At 35.6% G+C, this 22,936-nt stretch overlaps 1 protein-coding gene across 6 annotated transcripts in view; it reads left to right on the top strand.

The window, feature by feature from the left end:
- The window catches only part of LOC120504421 (phosphofructokinase, platelet), a 41,772-nt gene that overhangs the window by 2,085 nt on the left and 16,751 nt on the right, over positions 1 to 22,936 (top strand). For all 6 annotated transcript variants that reach the window (XM_039713948.1, XM_039713929.1, XM_039713910.1 and 3 more), the window contains exons 2-12: positions 6,028 to 6,101; positions 12,754 to 12,831; positions 15,073 to 15,262; positions 17,742 to 17,907; positions 18,571 to 18,615; positions 18,710 to 18,818; positions 19,265 to 19,360; positions 20,052 to 20,144; positions 20,509 to 20,634; positions 21,203 to 21,267; positions 21,973 to 22,042. In XM_039713948.1, coding sequence (XP_039569882.1) covers positions 6,028 to 6,101; positions 12,754 to 12,831; positions 15,073 to 15,262; positions 17,742 to 17,907; positions 18,571 to 18,615; positions 18,710 to 18,818; positions 19,265 to 19,360; positions 20,052 to 20,144; positions 20,509 to 20,634; positions 21,203 to 21,267; positions 21,973 to 22,042 — 1,112 coding nt within the window. The remainder of the gene's footprint in view (positions 1 to 6,027; positions 6,102 to 12,753; positions 12,832 to 15,072; positions 15,263 to 17,741; positions 17,908 to 18,570; positions 18,616 to 18,709; positions 18,819 to 19,264; positions 19,361 to 20,051; positions 20,145 to 20,508; positions 20,635 to 21,202; positions 21,268 to 21,972; positions 22,043 to 22,936) is intronic.

Genomic DNA, 22,936 nt, shown 5'->3' with positions numbered 1-22,936 from the left:
GTCTGGTGGCCAAATCGCCATTTTAATTTAAAAGTGTGGCAGGGCACTGCCTGAAGCAGCAATAGCGTGCTCAGCAAGAGGCTGAGCCCTGCAACTTGCTTCCGCGTGGCTGGAGATTATATAATGCAGCAGCAGATGCATCTCCTTTTATAAAGTACTAATCTTCACTGGCCACTGTGTGAATTAAGGCATTTGACGGACTTGCAGTATCCATGGGTAACATCTAGACCTTACCTCTGGCAGATTGCCACAGAAGCATGGAGAGTTCCAAAGCACCAGCCTGTGAAAGTTACTGTCTAAGGAGTGGGGTTGTCACAAAGACCAAAAAAAGTAAACTGGATGCCTTCCAAGCTGTTTCATTGGCAGCATTGTTGTCCTAACTTTGAAGAACAAGGAAATAACCTTCCCAGCATTTTAGAACTTGATCATTTCACCTGCATCACACAACACAGTGTGTGACCATAACCCCTTACTATCTCGGTAGCAGCAGAGATCTGTAAAATAAGCAGCCTCAAGTCAGTTTGAAGGTTAGGAGTTAAACAAGGGACAGAATGAGTCATGCCCTCTCAAGGTCATTTGCCCTTTGGAGGACAGAGTGTAAATGTGTGAGAGAAGTGAAGTCCTGAAGTGCACGAAGAAGGAAGTGTGCTGCTGTTACAGCTATTTGAAAATAATCTGTTCAAGCAAAGTGTAGGTGAGGCAAAGGTACTGACTCAGAAGTAGGCAAAAAAGTTCTAGTATTAGGAATAAAGTTCCAGTCTTCTGTTTTGTTTTGTTTTAGATTCATCAGACACTAAAAGTCTTCAAAGTATCTGTAATCCAAACTAAACTCACAAACAATTGAGCAGAAAAAACACCTGTTAAACACAAAATAGGTGCCAGTATTTAGATTAGACTGTAAGTCTGAGCATACAATAAAATATACGTGAAATTATTTTAAGGTGAAATTAATCCCTTGGCTGTTATTTGTACTTCTAAAAATTTAAAAGTAGAATTATGTAAATTACACAAGGCTTTCTATTTATAGGGCGTGTTAAGTTTTCAGTTACTTCCCCGCATTGGTACTACTTCCTTGAAAGTTTCATTTTTCTTTTTTGATTTTCTACTAGTAGAATTTTAAAGACTATAGAATGCATATGTGTCATACTGGACTTTTTTCCTTTGTGGAGTTAAAGAATTTTTTCGGTGATCTGTTTCATAGGAAAACAAGATCTTTATTTAGTACACTTGTGATATGCATAAGTACCAAACTTGACAGTCTATCACTTCAGCTAGCCAGCTGTTAAATTGTGAACTAAAAATGTACTTTAATCACGAGTACCTTGAGAGGCAAAAGAAATTCTGACAATCAATTCTCAATATTTATGGGTTAGTTCAGTTTCTGGAGTATTTCTAAATTGTACTGGTTGTAGCTCAGCAAGGTGGTTGAATAAATGGTGTTTAATAAGTCACGCTTCTCACTTTGTTGGATTCTCTTCAGGCCATTCTGCTTCAGGTCATGAAGTACACTGGTTGTACTTCATGTACTTCATTTTCTGTGGGTTGCCAGTGGCTGCCACAGACAGTTTTGACCACCGTAGGTCGCTGGCGTTCCCACAGCCTCCCAGCAGCCTATTCCGGGACCGTGGCAGGAAGGGAAGCGTCGTGGGGAAGCCGCTGACAGAAGGTGATTGTGCCCTCCTGGGGAGGGATGTGCTTGTGGCTGTGGAGCTGCTGCCCAGCCAGCTGACTCGAGGTCGTTGCCTTTGAGTAGAACCATGTTGTTTTTCAGATAAACTCAAAGATTGTGTTGAGGAGGACAGCATTAGTAAGGGATGTAAGGTCTGGAATATCATAGCCCATCCTGCTGAAATAAAGAGCTTTGTGTCTCTATGTTCACAGCATTCCAGGCTTCCCAAAAACCAAACCCATGTTCCAAGGCTTTGTTAGTAGTGTAGATGTACAAGTCTTGTCCTGGTGACATAGATTGGAAGAAGAAATCTTGCCACTGAACAAATGAAAAAGCTCAGCTCCTTCAGCAAATACTGGTTTTAAAAACAGCATAAAAAGAGCCCTGAAGAAGCCTTTTGGATTCCAGAGCTTTGGAATACCACTGACCATGACTGTGGAAGCAAAGATTTACATATTTCTGCTCTTGAAGCATTACAGGCTGAGTAACATCATAAGATGTATTCAATATAGTAGTGTAAATGTATTAGTCTTCTCCAGGTGGCAAAATTTCTTTTTCCACCATAAGTTTCTCAATTAATATAGGAAAATAAATATTTTTTAAAAAGTCACGAACTAAAACAACCTACACTCTTCTTACGTCATCCAAACTAAGTTTATTTGTTAACACTTAATGTGATTTGAACATAGTCACAAGGAGTTTTTTAATTCTAGCCCCCAAAAGGCACATTTTCCAGCTAAGAATAGTGCTTGCAAATAGACATGTATGTGAAATACATATATATGTTTCTATAGATACATTATTATTAGTACTATTTTTATGTAAAATGAAGGAATGTAGTTATTAATGGATGAATGTAACTATTTCAGTGTGTTTAGTATTTTTGAGAATCTGCTTCTATAATTAGTGGATTCAATGGTTGAATCTGGTCTCTTAAGATTTTTAAGAAAGAGATATGTTTGCCATCTAGATGTTCTGCAGTTGTATTATTCATGCAGTAGAATGCTCTGGTCTAATACAGTTGGTGTTCAGGAAAATTGTGTAATGTTTTCATCAGGTATCTAGAATAACTACTGTGTTTATATGCAATAAAATCTGTAATATAATTAAAAGTAAATGGAACAAATTCAAGTTGTGTTTTTATTGATTTTTCAGTTCTTGACTGTTCTCTTTTCATGATTATAAGCTCTTACTGACATAACCATTTACATATTTGAATAAAATCTTCTTGTTTGGTAATGTTTAGACATTTTCCTTAGTGGTTTTTGCTATATAATCTTTTAAGTCTGAATCTTTATTCAGGGTAGCACTGAAACATATGTGCTAAGTCATTAAGCCTGTGTTAAAGCCAATGTTTATCTTTAAAATTGGTGATACTTAAGTATTTTTTGATGCTTATCCAAGATGCATAGTTTTGATTTTCCTTTTGAGTGGTTTATGCTGCAGTTGTTTATTTAAAGGCATGTCTAGCTGACTAAAGCAAGGCAAACTTGGCTTAAACACAAACTCATGTGGAACCTCCTCTGTTGCAGAGGTGCATGTGTACATGAACCAGGATGTAGGCACAAGAGAGGGGTGGGTACTCTTTTGGAGGCAGAGAGAGCCTCTGAAATAATTTAAAGATTTCTGCAGTACTGTTTGTAACCCTGTTATGAAAACCAAGTGCTCCTTTTAAGGACAATTGAATAAATAAGATCAAGGATAATAAATTATCAACTTTTAAATTAATTCGGATGTTATGTAAAGCCCTGAAAGTAGTTGCATTTCACTTAATCTTTGCTGAGTCCAAAAGAGCAAAATAAATATTTCCCTCTTTCCAAGGCTTTAATGCAAAAGCAAGTAGTAATTCAGAAACATTTTAAATAATTCTCATATTATTTTTAAAAATACTGGTTTCACTTGTGGCTTTCTTTTGAAGCTGCTATTCTAATCCTGTATGTTTATCAAACTGCATTTATTATTCAGGACTAAATCCACAGTTAACCTGCTAAATCTCTTTTAAAGTAATAAGCATAAGTAATAACATTTCATGGTTATTACAGTAATTCATAAATACTTTTGTAAGACTCCACAAATAACGAAATTTTATTAGACAATCCTACAGAGGCTTCATGATTTTTTTTTTTTAATTACTGCATTTTAGACAGCCAAACTGTAGAAGTCTAAAGGTGTAATGTGTTAACTGTATTTTGTAGGTATCAAATTCTAATATCCTTTAGTCCTCAGCCTTCTGAAATGTAAGCTAGGAGCTTGCCAGTAGACAACCAAGTCCTTTTTCTCTATAAGGAGATAAAATATACAACACAAAATAAAAATAAAATGTAGCTTACCTGAATTTATAAAGCTGCAGTGGTAGTACTGGAAAAATGCTGTCTGTCTGTAATCTGTGGGATTACAGATTTTTTTTTCTAGGATTTTTCCTTTTCATGGACCAGGCAAATTGTGAATTTTACCTATTTTTTATGCAAGAAACATGGAAACTGAAAGGTATTCACTAAGAAAGTATATGGCTGTATTGAGGATTTATATACAAACTTCCCACAAACAAACCAAACCAAACAACAGCAATCCCTCTCCAAAAAAAAACCCAAAACAAACACCCAAAAGCCGAAACAGAACTGCCAAAAAACCTCCGTACCAAGCAGCAACAACAACAAAAAGGCCTCCCACACAACATGTGCTTTAATAGAAGCAAGCTGTGGGCTTTGGTGAAAGGAGCACCTTGTGCTGAGTGTTCCTGTTTGTGGAAAATGGCAGTGCTGTGGTGAGCTGTCAGTTTGTTAAAATTAAAGGTCTTTGAGGGGTGTTAATTTTGTTGTGAAAACTGTTTCACTGAGGAGATAACTTTGCTCTGTTTGATCTAAGATTTATCATGCTAACTTTCTTTTCATTACAGGCTGTCAGATGAGATTCTCTGTTTTTCTTTGGCATCATCCAGTTCTTTGTCTAAAGTTGTGCTTTTAGCTGTCTTGGCATTTGAAAGCTTTTTCCAGCCATGCCACAAGGCCGATTCTGGCTCTGTAGCAAGAATTCTTGCTACAATTTCCTAAAACAGAACTTATGTGAAAACATTGTTACTTGTGATTTTTGTCTGAAGTGTGACAGCTACACAAACAGCAAAATCAACTTTTTGGTTTTGGCAAACTTAATTTTTTTGTTTCGTGTTGAGCAACTTCAGGGACTTTCTGGTTCATAAATAATGAATCTTTGAGAAAAACTCAGCCTGATTCTTTAGACAGGTTGACTTTTACAGCTCAGTATTTTTTGCAGTAAAGGTTGATACTGTAGGATTAGATCTTTGTGACTTGCTCTGTTGTTTATATTCAGTTACCAGCTTTTTATATCTGCAGAGAGGTGAACACTTAACACTTGTGTTGAGCAGCAGAGCTGACCTGCTACTTGGCTGTTTTGATATTAAATACAGCAGATTTGGAGAATTCATTCCTGGTACTTTGGGTTGTTACCCTTCTTGCATCTGTTTTTTACTGATGTGCCATGATTATCAGTGTAGCCCAACTATTTCTCTCTTCGTGCTTTGTGTGATCTCCTATGTCTGTTTTAGTGTATGGAAGCAATTAGTTGATTAGTTCTAGAAAGTTCCTGAATAGTGGGTAGGGTAATGCAGTATCTGAAGGAATGAATCATAAGAGAAATTAAGTTGGCCTATGTCGAGGAGCCAGGGGAACTTCCACTGTTAAGTGTTTGACCATGGGACTTAAATGGAAGATTTTCCAGGATTATAGTTTGTCAGATGTCTTGTGAGCAGAGAATTCCAATCAGAGCTTGCATTTTTGGGACCGAAGTGGTGTTCAGATGCTTTTCAGTCAAATGAGTCAATGTAGTATTGTTTATATTAATTTTTGTCTTTTTAAATGAGCATCTGTCCAGGTCAGCTTCGGCTCTGCTTCCCACAAATGCTGTATATACACCTGTGTTATTTTGGAAATCCCAGAAAAAACTGTTTGAATATAATTTATTATTTAAAAAAGCTAAATTTTAGCTTGCTGTATGTTTTGCATTTCAGACTGGAAACTAACCATTATTGCAAAATTAATTTACTTCGTTGTTCAGTAGCTGTAACTTCTACAATGCTATTTTGCAGTCAGCAGCAATTTAATCTCTGATTAACACACACACACTGGCATTCACATAATTATTGTAACAAAGAATAGTTCTGAACCCTTCATACTCATGGGCTGCTTGCACTGTCATTAAGCAAATTTCAGTTTTAATGGATGCTGGTCATTGTCTTTCTTTAGGAATGAATTAATGTTCTCTTTATTTTCATGACACAATACTTTTGCTATACAGAAAGTGCTGGATGACTGTAACAACGTGATTTTGCTTTTTCTTCCCAGGTATGAATGCTGCTGTGCGCGCAGTAGTACGCATGGGAATCTATGTAAATGCCAAAGTCTATTTTATTTATGAGGTTAGTTTTGTTTCATTTATTCTGTATTTTGTCTTCTGACTAAACTTGAGTTTTTGTAGAAATATGCTGGAGACTAGTATAAATTAAAAAATGTGGTAGGTGCCATTCCTGCTCATTGTGTGTTTTATTTAGTACTTTTTATTTTTATAGAAATTTACATTTCACAAGGTATATTCTTAAACTATGTAATTTAAAAGTAATTTCTTAAATATATGGAATTCTTTGTGTGCCACCAAAGACTTGAAAGCAGTCATCACCCTGCAGTGAGCTACCTATCTGTGCACTTGTTGGATGTTGGATGGCCCCAGTTTTTGTACTTTATAAATATTTGTTAATATTCTTTAAACTGCTGATTGTTAATCCTTTGATTCCATTTTCCTAGAGTATGATAAGGCTGTATCCTCACCCTCATTTCACAAATTGCACAGCTTGGTTTTGATCAAGAGTACTGTGGCACTGGTGCCATCTTGCCTGGCTTATAGGTTGCAACTGAAGAAACTCAACCAACAAACAAACAAAAAAAAGCCACATCAAAAACTTGACCCTCATTGGTCTGTCCTGACATCAGAATTTTGTAACTGAAATTTGTAACTGTATATACAGAAAGACTGTAAATTTCTGTAGCAATTATGCAATATGAAAAAAAAGATGGGACAAGTTTAATGTCAATGCCAAGGCAATGCTCCATGTATTTGTCTTCCTGGAAGACTTTTGCAGTTAGACTTCCTTGTAAAGGATGCTTAAAAATTATTTTTATACAATTTTTGTAGATTAAACTATGCTGTAAATATATTTATTCTATTCCCCCTGGAATTCCTGTACAGCTTATTAGTAGTTTGAGGTTATTACAAATCATAATAAAAAAAACTATATGAGAGAAAGCTTGGTAGGTCCGCAGTAAAGTCTAACTTTAATATAAAAATATGGAGTACTAGAATTCATAGAAGTGCTCAGAAAATGCTTTTGTTTTAGTTTTGTGCATGGCAAATACTTTTTATCTTTAAAAAGTAGTTGTTTATCAATTTTTTTCCCGGTCTGCTTATTCCTATAGTTCATTTACTAATGAGATGCAAAGTATATTGAAATGCAAATAAGCAGAGGACTGTGCTCCAAAATTCTTTCCTACTACTGTGCAAGTTGCTCTGAATACTTAGTGTGTGCTAATTACATGGCCAATCTCTGAAATTCCTTCAGTGTTCAGCTGTTTTGCAGGCTCACTGAAATGGGTCAGATGCTTCTCTGGAAGTAAGAAGGGTGTTTTCGACATCTTTAAGGCCAGAATTTGGATTTGAATTTATTTTTAAATTAAGCTTAAGTCAATAATTTTTGTCATTTTTTTACCCTTTAAACATATTTGGTATCACAGATTGATAAATTTCAAGAGAAATTTGAATATTTATTTTTTCTGAACTGGACTTCAAATCAAAATATCACTATTTAAGTTAGGATATTCCTGTGTTTGGTAGAGTTGGCCAGTGTGAAGTCACAGATAATTCTGAAGGAAAAGTGATTGTAAAAAAATTAGTCAATGCTGGGAATTTTCAGTTTCTCATATATATTGTCCTTCTGTCTTCAGTGTAACAGCAGGGTCTGTGAGGAAATGCACATTTCATTGCAAGTATGGGCTCTGGAAAAGCCCATACTTGCTTCTAGATTAGTCCTTTCAGTTCTGTATTTCTTAAAGTATCAAACACTAAGCTTTGTTCTTCTCTGACTGGTGATAGTTGAAATATGAAGTCAGTTTTCCTTCAGTATGCCTACAAGTACTTCAGAGAAACAGAGTTGCAAGCATTGAAATGAAACAGCTATTTAATTTTACCTCTTTAAAATGGGAAACAGATGAAAGTGACAAGTGTAATAGAAGGTAAAAATCTTCTTCTGGTACTTGTCACTAATGTTCCCTGTTCTAAGCCTTTGTGTGATGTATAAAGAGGAGATGTATTTTTGGGTATAGTTTGAGTTATTTATTGCTTTTAATAAGGTGTTCCCTCTCAGTTACAGTTTACTGAATGTGACTTGAGTGTGTTATGCAAAAAGAATACTGTATCTGAAGCCTATGTTTGGAGCATTTTAGCATGTTGGTCAGAATGAAATGGTATTTGTATTGAAGCTGCTCTGAAATAATGAAGGAAAAACCTGAAGTGACCATATCCAAAAGAAGAAAAAAAGTATTCTTATTCGGATCCAAAAACTGAGTTATAGGTCTCAGCCTTTTCAAGCTTACTTTGCTGTAGTCATCATGCTTTATTTCTCCTGTAGCTGTGTCTGTCAGATGAATTTTTTTTGCACTGCAAAACCATCTGTCTTCTACAGCTGTGGCCAGCACTAGTTCATGTTCTAAGTAAAAAAGTAACTCTGTTTTCCTAACTGCATTTTTCTTCATCTTGTGATGAGAGATTACCAAGATAAATGACTTAAAATTGGTAGTGACTAAGATCTAAGTCATTTTCTAGCCTTTTTAAAATTAGTCTTATGAAAGCCCAAAGAAAGAAACAGGTTCATACTAGACTTCATGGCCTATTTGGACTTCAAGTCCCAAAAGGAAAAAAAGAGTAAACTCATGTGAAAATGAAAACTAGAAGATAATTTATATAAAAACTATTATTTGTTATATATCTTTTTATAGTTTATATAGAACTGTGAATTTTTAGCTATAAAATTTAAAAACCCCTTGTGTTTCTTAATTCACTGAAGTTAGCACATTTCAAATTTTTGCTATTAATTGTAAATCTATATAGTTCTGCTAGCTTCACAGTTTTGTATTTTTTAATATTTTATTTTAGTCTGTAGTTAGCCTTCTTGACTATCATCTAATTATTCCTCAAATCTACTCCAGTCTGAATTAAAATTTGAATACCCATGGATTAATTTCACTCATGGTGTGGAAATCTAGGAGCTGGAATTATGTGTAGAATATCAGGCTGTTCAAGGGAGCTAGTTTAATTTTTTTTTTCTCTGATCAGAAACTATTAATGTCAGATTAATTTTTGTTTTGTCTTGTTTTTCCTTTTTAATTGAGAATGGGAAGAAAAAGTGATGCCTCTCATTTATGGCAGCTCAGTTTTAGAAATTTGAGGTCTTAAATATTTTATACAAATAACCTGCCCTTTTTGCAGGATTGAAGCACATAGTTCCCAGTGGATGCGTGCTCTTGCTACTAAGCTATGGAACTTTTAGATTCTGCATCTTGGTTAAGAGTCTTTTTCTCAAGAGGCCAGCATTGGGAGTGCCATGGTACGGCAGTCATGGATTTCTGTGAGGCAAACTTCATGTCTTTTCTGTGGGGGTTTGTGCACTCAGTGGCAATATTATTTTATGTTGTTGAGCAATGGCTAAGAATCCTCAGTAAGTAAATTCACATACTATTAAACTATTAAAGCCCCAAATGTCTCTCATGTAACACATCGGAAGATGATTGTTCTTTTTCAAAAACTTTTGTCTTCAGAGTTCAGGCTGGAAGCCACGTTTGCTCCTGCCACACTCTCTTGGAGCTGCAGTGTGTGTGAATGTACCCTGTGAGCATTGCACCCACAGAGATTTGTTCTTGTTCTTTGAATATTCATATTTTGGGTACATGAAGGATTAAACATAAAATGGAGCTTATCTTCACACACTGTGTGCAGTATTTTTGACAGTTGATTTTTTCCATTCTTGCCCTATAGTTTTAGTATCTCTGTACCCAAGCTCCTATATTTTTAGGATCTAAGTAAGAATTTACTTTTTAAATATAAATTGACAAATTCCTACCCTCATATTAAGGTCTGTAGTCACATCTGTGATTTTCAGTGACCATACAATTGGAGAAGTGGTAAACCTTCAAACATACATTGTCCAGTTCTCATCAGTGTTTATCTAACTAAAACAATAAATGGAAATAATCACCATATTGTACTCAATTGTAATTAGTAATTAATTTTTTTCCCCCAATAACTTTTTTGGAAAGCTGTTCTAAATCTATAGCTTGTATCTTTTAATGGTGTGGAAAACAATGTGACAGTTCTATCTGCCTTATTCAGAGGTAGCATACACATACTTGGCAGACATCTGAATTAGGAAAAGTTCATATAACAGTTCAAACAGATCACAATTCCAAAGGTTCCCTGCCCTTGCCTTGTAGTGGCAGGAATTGTTAATACATCCCCAGTTCTCACTTGTCAGCACAGATATGAACTCCTGACCAAAATGCACAAATTCCTTCTATTTCAAAGAAACATGGTTCGGGAATGGATCATAGCTCACCCTTAGCCTAGCTGTGAGGTGTTTCATGTCTAAAGCTACTATTTTCTCTCTTTGCTTTTTTCCGTGTTTTAGATTTTTTAATCTGAAAATTGGGAATTTTATTCCATCAGTCTTATTTTTATATATATATTTCTTATATGTAATACTTCTTTGGATGCACTTTTGTTTTTCCCCTCAAGTTAAAATGGAAGTTGAATGACTTGAGCACACATGTACTGTACAGATTTTTGTCAGCTCTCAGTGCAGCTTACTGTAGTCAGTGTTACAAACTGAATTAAGATGCAACATTACACTGTTTATTGCCAGTGGATCTCTTGAGTTATTGTAGTTGTCAGTAGAAATACTTAGAGAAAAAGCTTTTACTCCTTCACTGAATGATGTAAGGAACATCGAATTCTATGTTTAAAAAAAAAAGCAAACAAGCAAAGCTGGTGATAAATGAACTTAGTAACTTATTAGCCATCATCAGGCTTAATTGTATCTACTGCCCTGTTTCTTTCTGAAGGTCTTTGCACTTTATCTGAGGGACAATTTTTTAAAGTTGCTGTGTAGATTAAGCATCATTCTTTTTCCACTTTGCTCTTATTTTGAACAAATTGTGTAAATAATGTCTTAGATCTTCAAGTCATTGTGTGTGTACATTAACATACAAATAGTATGTCCTGTATGTAGGGGCCCACAAGGGAACTGGGAAGATGGTTCACCAGGAGCTGTAATGATGGGACAAAGAATAATGGGGTCAGACTGAAAGAGTGGAGATGTAGGTTAGCTGTGTGGAGGGGATTCTTTACTGCGAGAGTGCTGAGTCACTGGCCAGGTTTCCCAGAGAAGGTGAGGATGCCCCAATCCTGACAGTGCTCCAGGCCAGATTGGATGGGGCATTGAGCAGCCTGGTCAAAGTTATCTGGAGAGTGTACAAGATACTGAAAAGGTCTGTTGGATGGCAGAAATTAGAGACATAAGTAGTTTTCCATCTGAATGTTTTTTGCTATTGCTTTATCATGTTGTCTCACTGAGTAGAAACTTTCATGCTTTCCCCTTGGAAGCTGTACTGGAATCCTGAAATGCCCAATTGAGTAACTGGTATTTTGCTTTGGCCAGGTTATCTTTACATTCTTATTTTCTCATGCTGGTGAGGACTCAAAGTTTGACATAAAAAAATCTTATATATTATATGAATACAAGCCACATTAGGCTTAGTATATTTTCAAGTTCCTGCTTATTGAGTAAATTCTGCATATACCCCGAATTGTGCCAAATTAAATTTTTCCAGTTTATAATGTCAGTTTTGCTGTTTTCTGAACTCCCTTCTTTATCTAGTTCCTGACTTATTGAAAAAAAACAGCGAACAAAACTGCGCAGAGAAAAAATGTTAACTAATTTTTCCTTGGTGTGGGGAATATGTACACATAATCTGAAAAGTAAACATAAACATTGTCATAGTTATTTTTCTTTAGTAGTTTTTTGTTTATTTTCTTTAACATGTTATGATTTTCCCTGTGGATTTATATAAAACAAAAAGTTGAATGGTAATTCCAGTTTTATTCTGGTATCTGTTAGTTAGGGATTTCCAAACTTAGGACTTGACTGCTCCTTTTCTTCCCTTTTCCTTTTCCTTTATCAGTGTTCACACTATCACCTAATGGAAAATAATCTGTAATTGTCATCCTGCTAGTATTTTTGTAGAGAGGAAATAAAGCAAATCCAGGCAAAACCCTTTAGCTGCTTGCTGGATAGTTTTCCTTCTTTCAGATAAGTGTAGTTCTTCTCATATTAAAGCATGCAGTGGTTTTAGAAGACCATTTAAGTTAAGGTATTAGGAGTTTCTTAAATGCATCACTATAAATTGTATTTCTTTCCTATTAAATGTCTTTTATTTATTGTGTGACTGCCTCAAAAAAATAAAAAAAGGTTGTGTCATCTGATTTCTTGTTCTTTCATGAAGAAATTTGGGTTATTGGTCTTTATCTTGTTTTGCTTATTGCCAGCACTGGGTGGAAAAATGTACAATGTGTTACAAAGATTTCCTAAGTTCATGGCCCCAGGCTGAGGTTATGTTTTTAAGGAACATATTTTATAATGCATTTCAAAGTCCTTTGTAGATTTTTTTTTAAAGATCGAACATTTATTCTGAAAGAAGAAGCATGTTACCATTCTAGTTTTATACCTGTGTAATCTCTGTAAAGTATTATCTTATCTTGATGTTGTGTTTGGAACTAATCCTTTAGGAAGAGGGTTTGTTTGGCTTTTTTCCCCCATAAAAGAAACACTGATACCTTCTTGACTATTGTTTCATTTAAATTGAGTATTTTTTAATTAAAGTTTTATTAAAGTGCACAAAGTGACTATTACTGTAGTGGAAATTTTATGTAGTTTTTAAAATCAGACTTATGAAATATTTTCCCTTTTACAGGGTTACCAGGGAATGGTTGATGGAGGTGATAATATTGTAGAAGTTTCATGGGAAAGTGTTTCGAGTATCCTGCAAGTGGTAAGTGCTAAGGGGTGAGAGTGGGACCCAAAACATCTTTATTCAAACAGAAGAGCCAAAATTCTAGATCCAGGCACCCACTGGAGTTATTTATTTGGACTGTGTGGTGGCTGAGTGACCAGCATGTGCCACTTCCAGCAGAGCCTGATCTGTGCAGTGTGGATGGCTGACACTTGCTAAAGATCTTGGTATGGTCTTGAATTTGGAGCCCAGAAATAATCTTGAAAACCTTTGTTCTAGATTTGCACCGTCACATGCCATTAGCCTCCTAAAGCCATATTAGCAAGTCTGTATTTAATAAGAATGACATTATAGGGACAAAATATGAAACAGCTGTGTTTTGTAAGGCAAATAATTTCTTGCGAAACCCTGTTGGTTTTCTGTGTAAGTGGATTTAGAATTATAGTAACGGATGTAATTGCAGTGCTTTCTGCAGAGCTCAGGTACTGCCAATGACTTGGTACATTTTTATTACAACATTCTGCAGTGTGGCCATTTGGATCTCCTCAGCCTTTGCTCAGCATGGTAATGTTGTTACCTCTTCCAGAGCAGGTGCTATGTTTGGCGAAGAGGCCTTACTGCTTGCCAAGCTTTCTGAAAACTACCTCCAGGTGAAGCATGGGTTTCTTTGGAGTTTTTTGTAATGAACATAAAACAGTTAGCAGAGACAATTTTTTTTTTAAAACCAATGCCCTGGAGTATTTTGTCCCCTGTGTTTGGTTGTTTTGCTTTTCTTCTTTTCTCCCCCCATGTCTATCTTGCAGAATCTGTAAGTAGAATCATGGAATATATCAAGTTGACAAGGACCCATAAGGATCATTGAGTCCTAAAACTAAACAATATGACTGAGAGCATCATCCAGATGCATCTTATGATGACAGGAAAATTGTGTTCTCTTGGCCAAGCCACACAAGAGCATAGGGAGCAGCAGGATGTAGGCTCCTCTACGTGTGTAGTGTAAAAGAAAAATATCTTTCTGAGCTTTATTGCTGGTAATTCAACAGACCAACAATGAACCTCAGCATGTATCTTACAGAATGTGTTTAGTTGTTTTGATGAGAAAGGTTTTGCAGCCCACTGTATATTCTGTTTATTCAGAACAAGTAGCACTTTGTTTCAAATACAGTTTCTTTTGCTCTTGCAGCTGTTTTCTAAATATGAAAATATCTAGTTTTAGAGACATTTTTTAGTCCTGTTTTGTTTTTTTTTTTAACATCTCTGTGTGTATACATCTACCTTTTGTCTGGAGACAGCTGAATTCTGTTCCACTTTTTTCTTTCCACGAGCAGCTATGCAATGCAGATAGCAGACTGGCCTGAGAGCTGGAGCATCTATTGATAGGGCAGATCGTGTCAGTACAGCCACTCCAGAGTTGAACTTCTTCAAGTTTAGATGGATGTGACAAGTTTACTACAAGTTAAAATGAAGGGAATGTTTATGCAAAAGTGATGTAATCATCTTCAGATTTGCTTGCAGGAAAAAAAATAGTTTTTTTAGTAGTATCAAGTCTTACTTGATACTACTTTTTACTGTGACAATAAATAAGGCAAAAATTAAACTCCTCGTGACTGAACAACATAAACACAGAAGACATGTAAATTATGTGTGTCCAGGAAGACACCCAGCAGTTTTCAGTGACAGGGCAGTTCAGTTATTTTTTAAAATGCCCATCACCATTTCCAAAAGAAGCTTTTTAATGCATAGTAATAAATGCAACAGATAATCAATAAAACAGAAATTGTAGCATTAGTCTGATTTATGAGGAATTAAAGACAGTTATTTCCATAATTCTGTGGAATGACAATAGATGCTAATTTTGAATTTCAGGGATACATTTTTTCTCTTATTGTCTATGTATGCTGTGATATTAAGGGGGAAAATACCATACTGAGGCAAATTAATGTAAATGTTTAACTAGTTAATATATCACTTTTATTCTTAAATATAAGTAGCAACCTATTTATTTTAATATGGCTAAAATTAATCCGATGTAATTTAATATTTTCCTAAAGAGTAGCTCTTTATCAGTCATTTTTGAGTGATTTTTTGTTTTTCCCTTGTGTCTGTATCTATCCTTGAACATAAATTCCCGCAGGTTTGATAATTTGCTTATCATTACCTTACCTCACTGTAAAATGAAAAGACGGAGATTATGCTACAAAACTCATCATTGATCCACCTTAGAAACCTACAGCAATATCCTGGATCACTAACCAAAAGTGCTGTTCTTCCCTCTCCTAGGGAGGCACGGTGATCGGCAGCGCGCGCTGCAAATCCTTCCGCACGCGCGAGGGCCGGCTGCAGGCTGCCCTCAACCTGGTGCAGAGAGGCATCACCAACCTCTGCGTGATCGGCGGCGACGGCAGCTTGACCGGCGCCAACCTCTTCCGGGAGGAGTGGAGCGGGCTGCTGGAAGAGCTGGCACAGAAAGGTGAGTGTGCCTTCAGGCCCAGTCTGCAGGGAAGGTGTGAACCCAAACTGTGGGTGTGCAGGCTGTATCCAGAGGGTGCATCTCAAGTTTAAAAATCAAATGTATTCATTCTAGGAAATCACGTGGTTCTTCATAAAATAATAGCTTTTGGTTTCTGTACATCTGCTCGTGTGTCTCATAAAGGTCCAAAAAAGGCTAAATAAGTTACTGAGCAACAGTCTGTGTGGTTTTTGTCCTCTGTTATGAATGATTTTCAGGATCTGAACTTCTTACCTTTTGCTTGAAAAACCCTATGCCCTCATATCCAATCTGAGGTGGTAATTCACTCTCCTACAAAAGCTACACATTTGTATGTTATTAAATTATGATGCTTTCCTTCCTGTATGTCATTATTTGTTTAAGATCAGAACATTAAGTGGCTGTTGATAGAAGTACAGCCAGCCCCAGTAGCTGCCTTTGATAGCATCCAGGAGAATGTATAGGGAAGAGTAAAGACTAAAATAATGCTGTGTTGATGCTATGTGTTACTCACAATACATAAAAACTCTGATAGGTTCCATCCATTTCTGTCTTCAGAGCTTCCTGCACCAGAGGCTGTTAGTAGTCCTTTATGAATTTCTCTTTTATGAATGTATACTTGAAAGTCTACTTGAAAGCATACAGAATTTTGCTGAAAACATTGTGTAGCAAGGAGTTCTGCAGCTTCACTGAATAATGAAGATTGTGAAGAAACTTCTTCAGTTTATTTTGATCCTGCTGGCTTCTAGATCATTTGATATCCATAGTTTCTGTGTTAGAATAAACCATGAATGATCAATCCTGCTTCCTCTCTGCATGCCGCTTGAAATTTTACAGCTGTCTTATTTTCCCTTCATCATCTCTTTTTCTAGATGGAAGAACCCTAGTTTGCTTAGTTGTTCCTTATATGTAAGTTCTATATCTTTGATCATCTTTGTTGCCCTTCTCTGAACCTTTTCCAGTTCTACCCTGTTTTGAGGTGGGGAGGACCACAACTGCACCCAGTATTCAAGATGAGGGCAAACCATGGATCTACACAGTAGTATAATGATCTTTGTTTTGTTCTCTATTCTTTTCTTAATATTTTCTAATATTTTGATTTTTTTTACTGCTGTTGAGCATTGAAGCTGATTCATTAATGAAAACAGCATTCTTATATTATGCTGGAAATAGTGTTATTATGTTTGTGATGTTAGGGTACATTTTTTCATGTGTCTTAGTTTACATTTATCTGCAATGAATTCCATCTGATACTTTACTGCTCACTGTGTCTTGCTAGTCTTCATTTCTTCTCAAACACTCCATACGTTTAGATCCCAGTAATTCAGTTTGATCAGTAAACTTTGGCACTTTGCTGCTCGTTCCCTTTCCAGGTTTTTGCTGAGTGTGCTGAACAGCGCAGATCCCTGTAGAACTCCATTGGTTACCTTCCTAAGATACAAGAATGTGCATTTACCACTGCCCTCTGCCTCATATTTTTACCCTCTCTTTCACATTATTCACATTATTACTCTATGAAAAGCCTTCTGTCTTATACAGTGACTGCTTAGTTTCCTTAAAATCCTTTGGCAAAAGACTTTGTCAGTGGCTTTTTAGAAATCTAAGTAGAATATGTCAACCAGATATTAAGCCACAATTGGAACTCTAGAAGAGGTTTGTAATGCATGGTATACATTCATAGAAAACATTTTGATTCTTCTTTACAATGTTATATTCATGGACATTACTTATATTTTTTTCATTATGGTTTTTGCTGTTTTTCTGTAATGTAGAGATTAAACAAACTGATACATAGTTCTTGAATCTCATATTAAAAATTTGGCATTATATTTACTACCATCCCATCCACAGATACTAAGGTAGTTTTAAGTGCTTAAGCAGCTAAGATGTTTCATCCTTGAGGTCCTTTAGAACTCTTGGATGATACAGCATTTTCATTGCTGTCTTGGGAGACACTGCTAGACATAGAATAGGAGCTTTTCTGTTCTGTTTGCTTATTAATCATGAAATCAGAGCCTTTCAGTGTTGCAAAAGAGAAGTCTTCAAAAGTTGGATGCTGGTTGCTAACTGTTTACATATGCCCATAATCACATCCAGTTTCCATCCTTTTGCTTCTTCATTGCATGTTATACACTGAGACTACGGTTTGAATGATACTTTTTAATTTGAGACCATCAATTTTAAGGTTGGTTACAAAACTTGATAATTATTTGACACTTTGAGGTGGACTGAAAAGCTCTTATTTCCTTCCTTACTGTAAGGAGTTCCGTGCAGGAATCTTTTGTTTGGATGTTTGATTGGCTTTTGTTTGTAGTTTTGACTAACCTTGTTGCCTAAAATATCTAAACATAATTTCATGTTTGGATATGTTTAGTTTGTAAAAGTAGAGCACCCGAGCAATAATACGTCTAATTATTTTTTTGGTAGTCTTACAGTTATTTCTCTGAATACTCCTTTACAGGAAAGATTGATGCAGAGGCTGTTAAGAAATATGCTTACCTTAACATTGTGGGAATGGTTGGATCCATAGACAATGACTTCTGTGGCACTGATATGACCATAGGTACTGACTCAGCTCTGCACAGAATAATTGAAGTTGTGGATGCCATCATGACCACTGCTCAGAGGTAAATTGAGCGTATTAAAGAGATTGATAACAAATACGCACATATTTATGCTTTTGTTTAAGTTCATTTTAAATAGAGGTTAGATAGGTGGGGAAATAAAATTTCTTTTTGACTGCGTGTTTCAAATGGCTTGGTTTCTTTTTTTCTTAGTAACTGCTTTTTCATCATTCCTGCCATGGCAGCACTTCAAGTGTGCAATCATAGAGACTGCATCAGCCTTAGGGGCAGACTTGGTTTCAATGTTTTTAGTCTTTTTCAGACATAGTCTGTTAGAGAAGATCCAGACACACCGTGAATAGTACAAAAATAGCATCTGTCTTATATAAGCTTTATTTCAGTAAGAGTGAAATAAAGCAATTAAATTTATTATCTTTTAATACAGCTATACCATTACAGTTCTTAACTATGGGTCTGCATCATTTACAATTCCAGTAAAGGTTCATATCTTCTCTCATAGCTGCCCATACGTGTTTTGCAAGAAAGTAGTGAAAATGATTTATGCATTGGAAGAGACTTAATTTTAAATATATTATTTAATATACAATGATTTTGTTTTCCTAATGTTTTTCTGTTTTGCTAAGGAATTCTGAGTTCAGTAACCACAGTAAACACAAGCTGTTTAATGATACTAGGTTCAGTTAATTTGTTTTCTTATTTTGACAGCCATCAGAGGACATTTGTTCTGGAGGTTATGGGGAGACATTGTGGGTATGTATTGTCTTCAGTATTTTGTGTCTTGTACAGGTACAATTATTAGAGAAATCTGAACCATAAAAATCTAATAATTTGTTCTATTTTTTAGCTATCTAGCTCTGGTTAGTGCCTTAGCCTGTGGGGCAGACTGGGTGTTTATTCCTGAATACCCGCCAGAAGAAGGCTGGGAAGATACAATGTGTGTTAAGCTTTCAGAGGTAATTTGTTAATGTGTTTGAGATTCCCTGATGTCTTTGTGGATCTTTATTTGCAAGCAATGATTAAAAAGTGTGATCAGGACTTTTAAGCAAGTCTTTGGTTTTGGTGTCACATAAAGTTCTCTGTATCTTGAACATTTCTTGCACTCTGTGATTGTTTTGAGGAATCATATGACCCGCACTGAGAATTGCATAAAATTATGTCTATTTAAGCAATATGTGCATATTTCCTCAGCAATTTGATGTTAGACATTTTACTTCACCAGTGAAAAGAAGTATATGAAAATAAAAGGTGTGAGTTCATATCACATATGAGTGATCAAATACAAGAAATGCTTCCTCAAATCCTAGCAGCTTAATGTAGAGCAATTGATTATAAAATTATGTTGTAAATTACTCTTGTTTTTTTTTTTAACTACAAGAATGTGCTTTTATTTTTATTACAGAACCGTGCACGAAAGAAAAGGTTGAATATTATTATTGTAGCTGAAGGAGCTATTGATTGCCACAACAAACCTATAACATCAGAGAAGGTTAAGGATGTAAGTGTCAACATCCCTATGATACAAGATTTCTGTTCATAAGATGGGCCTTATTGTTAATAATAAAATTTCTTTAGAGTAAATCCGTTCCTATAAGGTAACTTATCACACAATTTTATTTTATGCTTGTGCTTTATCATCTAAAATTCCATAGTCAAATTAAAGGGCAGTGTTTTCAGTGGCAATTTATTGCAACCTTTTCTCCTTATAATGCAGCCCAGCAGTTCAAAAGCATCTGCTTCATGGGTGCTTAGTTGATAATTTGAAATCAGCTCAAACCGTATTTATAATCCTGTTTTACTTTTTCATATTGGTCTGTCTCACAGTCAACTAATACTGTGTGCTTTGAACAAAGTCTTGTCCAAATTATTGCTTTACTAAAAATTTCATTAGTGTTTAAGATTAAAAAAACTTTTAAGCTGATTTTTTCAGCTTTTTTTTGTTTTAGTGGTCATTAAGAAATAAATTGTGAAATACTCATTGGTGGAAAGGAGCTATCACACTTTGGCTTTAGCTGGGGTTTATCTGTCCTGTGACTATGAAGTCACATAGCTGTCAGTTTTAGAAAACCTTTGACTTCATTTAGAATTGCAGTTTTATGAAGTAACATTTAGCACTAAGTGTACATGATGCTAGCATACATATAAATACTGATAATGATACGTATTTTGTATTTTGAAATTGTATGCAGCTTGTGGTTCAGCGGCTTGGTTTTGACACCCGGGTAACCATCCTGGGCCATGTGCAAAGAGGTGGAACCCCTTCAGCTTTTGACAGAATTCTTGTGAGTATTCCCAAAACAGCTGCTCATGGCACCACATAGGGCAACTGCATTTTATTGTTTATTTGGGGGTGGGATGGTTCTCTACCTGATTAATTAGACAAATCAAACTGTTACCTCACACTAACTGTCTGAATAGCTCAAATACAGAGTAGTGCAGCATTTTGTGTGAAGGAATCTGAGCTTAGGATCAAAATGCGAAGCTTAATCATCTGTACTTACGGGTATAAGTAGCCTACAACTTTTTCACTTTACTAAGGAGTGATTTGTGTCAGCTTGAGTTACAGAGAAATCAGGACCATTTCTGTGATTGAGGCCTTGTGCATTTCAGTGCTTGCTTGAGCACCCAAACGTTCTCTACTTGCAGGCGAGTCGTATGGGTGTGGAAGCCGTGCTTGCCCTTTTAGAAGCTACTCCAGATACCCCTGCCTGTGTTGTGTCCCTGTCTGGAAACCAGGCTGTCCGTCTGCCTCTGATGGAGTGTGTGCAGATGGTGAGGCTCTGGCAAAAAGCCAATTTATGTTATTTATTTACTACAACAGACTACTATGTACAGTAATTGCCTGTTCTCATGAGGACATTGATGGAATTGTACAGCACTTTCCCATATTTGGGAATGAATAATGAACTTCATGTATGTTCTCTGTATTACCATTGATTTGCAAACTATGAAGGAATAAGAAATACATCTTCTTAATTTGTTCTAAAATTTCATCTCAGATCTGTTTTTATTGTTACAACAAATTCTTCAGATGCTTGCATCCATTTACATGTCATATACAAGTCAGGTTTCTTTACTAAAACTGCAGTTTAAACAGAAAGAAGAAAATGAATAACAGATATGCTGATTTCTTTGTCCCATTAAGGCTTTAGGTATTTGTTTCTACTTTCTTCTCCTCCTCCACCCTGTAATTTATGCTGTGAGAGTAGGTAGCTCATAAATTGAGGAATTGTCAGTATTTCTTTTTTCATTGTGGAAATATATTAACACATGGAATATATTAAACAATTGAACTCCTGTGTTTTTTAAACATTCTGAGTAATCAGCTTGTTTTTTCAAGACTCAAGAAGTCCAGAAAGCCATGGATGAGGGAAGATTTCTTGAGGCTGTGAGGCTTCGTGGAAGGTATGGCCAATAGCTTATATCAGTTTATTTGCTGTAGAAAAGCATAGTTACTTTGCTGTTATGCTGGCACGTGACATTTTATTTTAGATATTTTACTAACTGTATGGTTTTATGGGTTTGAGAATGAGAGGAGACAGAAGAGTTGCCTAAATAGAATCATTGAAATTTTTACCTGCATCAAAACATGCAAAACAAAGCAAATTGTAATTCTCTCCTGTGTCAGACTGGGAGCTGTTGCTAGGCTAACTGGTCACAAAGCAAAAAGCTGCTGTGCTGTATGACCTGACTGGTAGCTACCATAAGCTTGTTTATTCATGAATTTGAGGCCAGTCCTGTGAGCTTGTTTGTAAGAAGTTGGTAATTTTCCAGCAGTAATGTTGGAGGAGGTGTTCTTCAGTCCTGTCAGGAAAGTGATTTGTGTTTCAAGTCATCTGATAATAAAATGCTTTCTCCCCAGTCTAGAAAACTGATTTGTTGGCTGCATAGTTGTTTTATATTTTATTACTCTTATCTTAAAGAATTGAATATTTTTCATTGTTCTCTCATTTCCAGTTTTTGCCATGTTTTACATTTGCAGTAATAATGGTGTTAATATTTCATACCCGTTTTTTAATGTTTCTGAAAAATTCAGATGTTCCTTTAAAATAACTATGAGTTTGAAATTTTACTATTTTATTTGCTTATCTTATTTGCTCATTTGTTTAGGAGCTTTGAAAACAACCTTAACACATACAAATTACTGTCGCACAGAAGGCCAGATGCTGAGCTTCCAAAGGTAAGAGGGTTTGTTGAATGGGCAATGCAATCCTGCTTTTGGGATCTATTAATAACTCCCTTCAAACCTCTATTATAGCATAGGTTACAAATTAAATATTATAAAGATGCTTGAAGCACACTAGTTTATTCTAATAATAAGTAGCATTTTTAAAGTGAAATACAATTGTAACTAGAAAATTGCTGTAGACAGTTTCCTTCTGTCTTGAATATACAGCTGGTCCCAATTGTTAAAAGGTCTGGTCCTAATAGTTACTGTTTTGCCCTGTGTTTCTTACCATGAAGAAAAGGAGGGGTGATGTTTAAAAACATCTGAAAATCTTTAGATAAAGGAGGGTACTATATTAAAAGAATTCTAAGCCTTCCTTTTGAAGGGTAAAACCACTCATGGGCAAGGGCAAATACAGGAATTCATAGGAAGCAGTATTGAGAACAGATCCTTCACCTTTGTGTGAAAAAATAAGTCACTCTGCATAATACAATAACAGAAATTTTGTTTCTTTTAGTTCCTAAGATTCATATAGGAGGAAATTTGTATTTATTTAGGAAGCAGACACTAAATTTTGTGTGCAAACAAATATTAGGATTTTTTTAAATTAAAAGTTTACTGACTAGTTTTGTGTTTGATCATAGTTGGTGACTATGTCATCTCACTTGTTAACTCTGCTTTTAATTGTGGTTTGTGACCATTTGTTACCTTATTTGCATCATGATGTTGCTGTTATACTTTCTAAAAATACTTTTCCCAAATAAATATTTGAGTAATGATCTGAAAATGTGTGGTGTTGGGAAAGATGCTGAGTGCTCCTGTTCGCTAATGTATTGTCAGCTTCTTGAAAAACCTGGCCAATAGCTTAATTTTAAAACTTGTCTGTTCCTCTCTGCATTGTACTGG

Source organism: Passer montanus, unplaced genomic scaffold, assembly GCF_014805655.1.
Source record: "Passer montanus isolate IOZ18808 unplaced genomic scaffold, ASM1480565v1 scaffold10, whole genome shotgun sequence".
In the NCBI taxonomy this organism is placed as follows: domain Eukaryota; kingdom Metazoa; phylum Chordata; class Aves; order Passeriformes; family Passeridae; genus Passer; species Passer montanus.
Note: the sequence above shows the minus strand (reverse complement) of the source record. Positions and strands in the feature narration are given on the sequence as shown.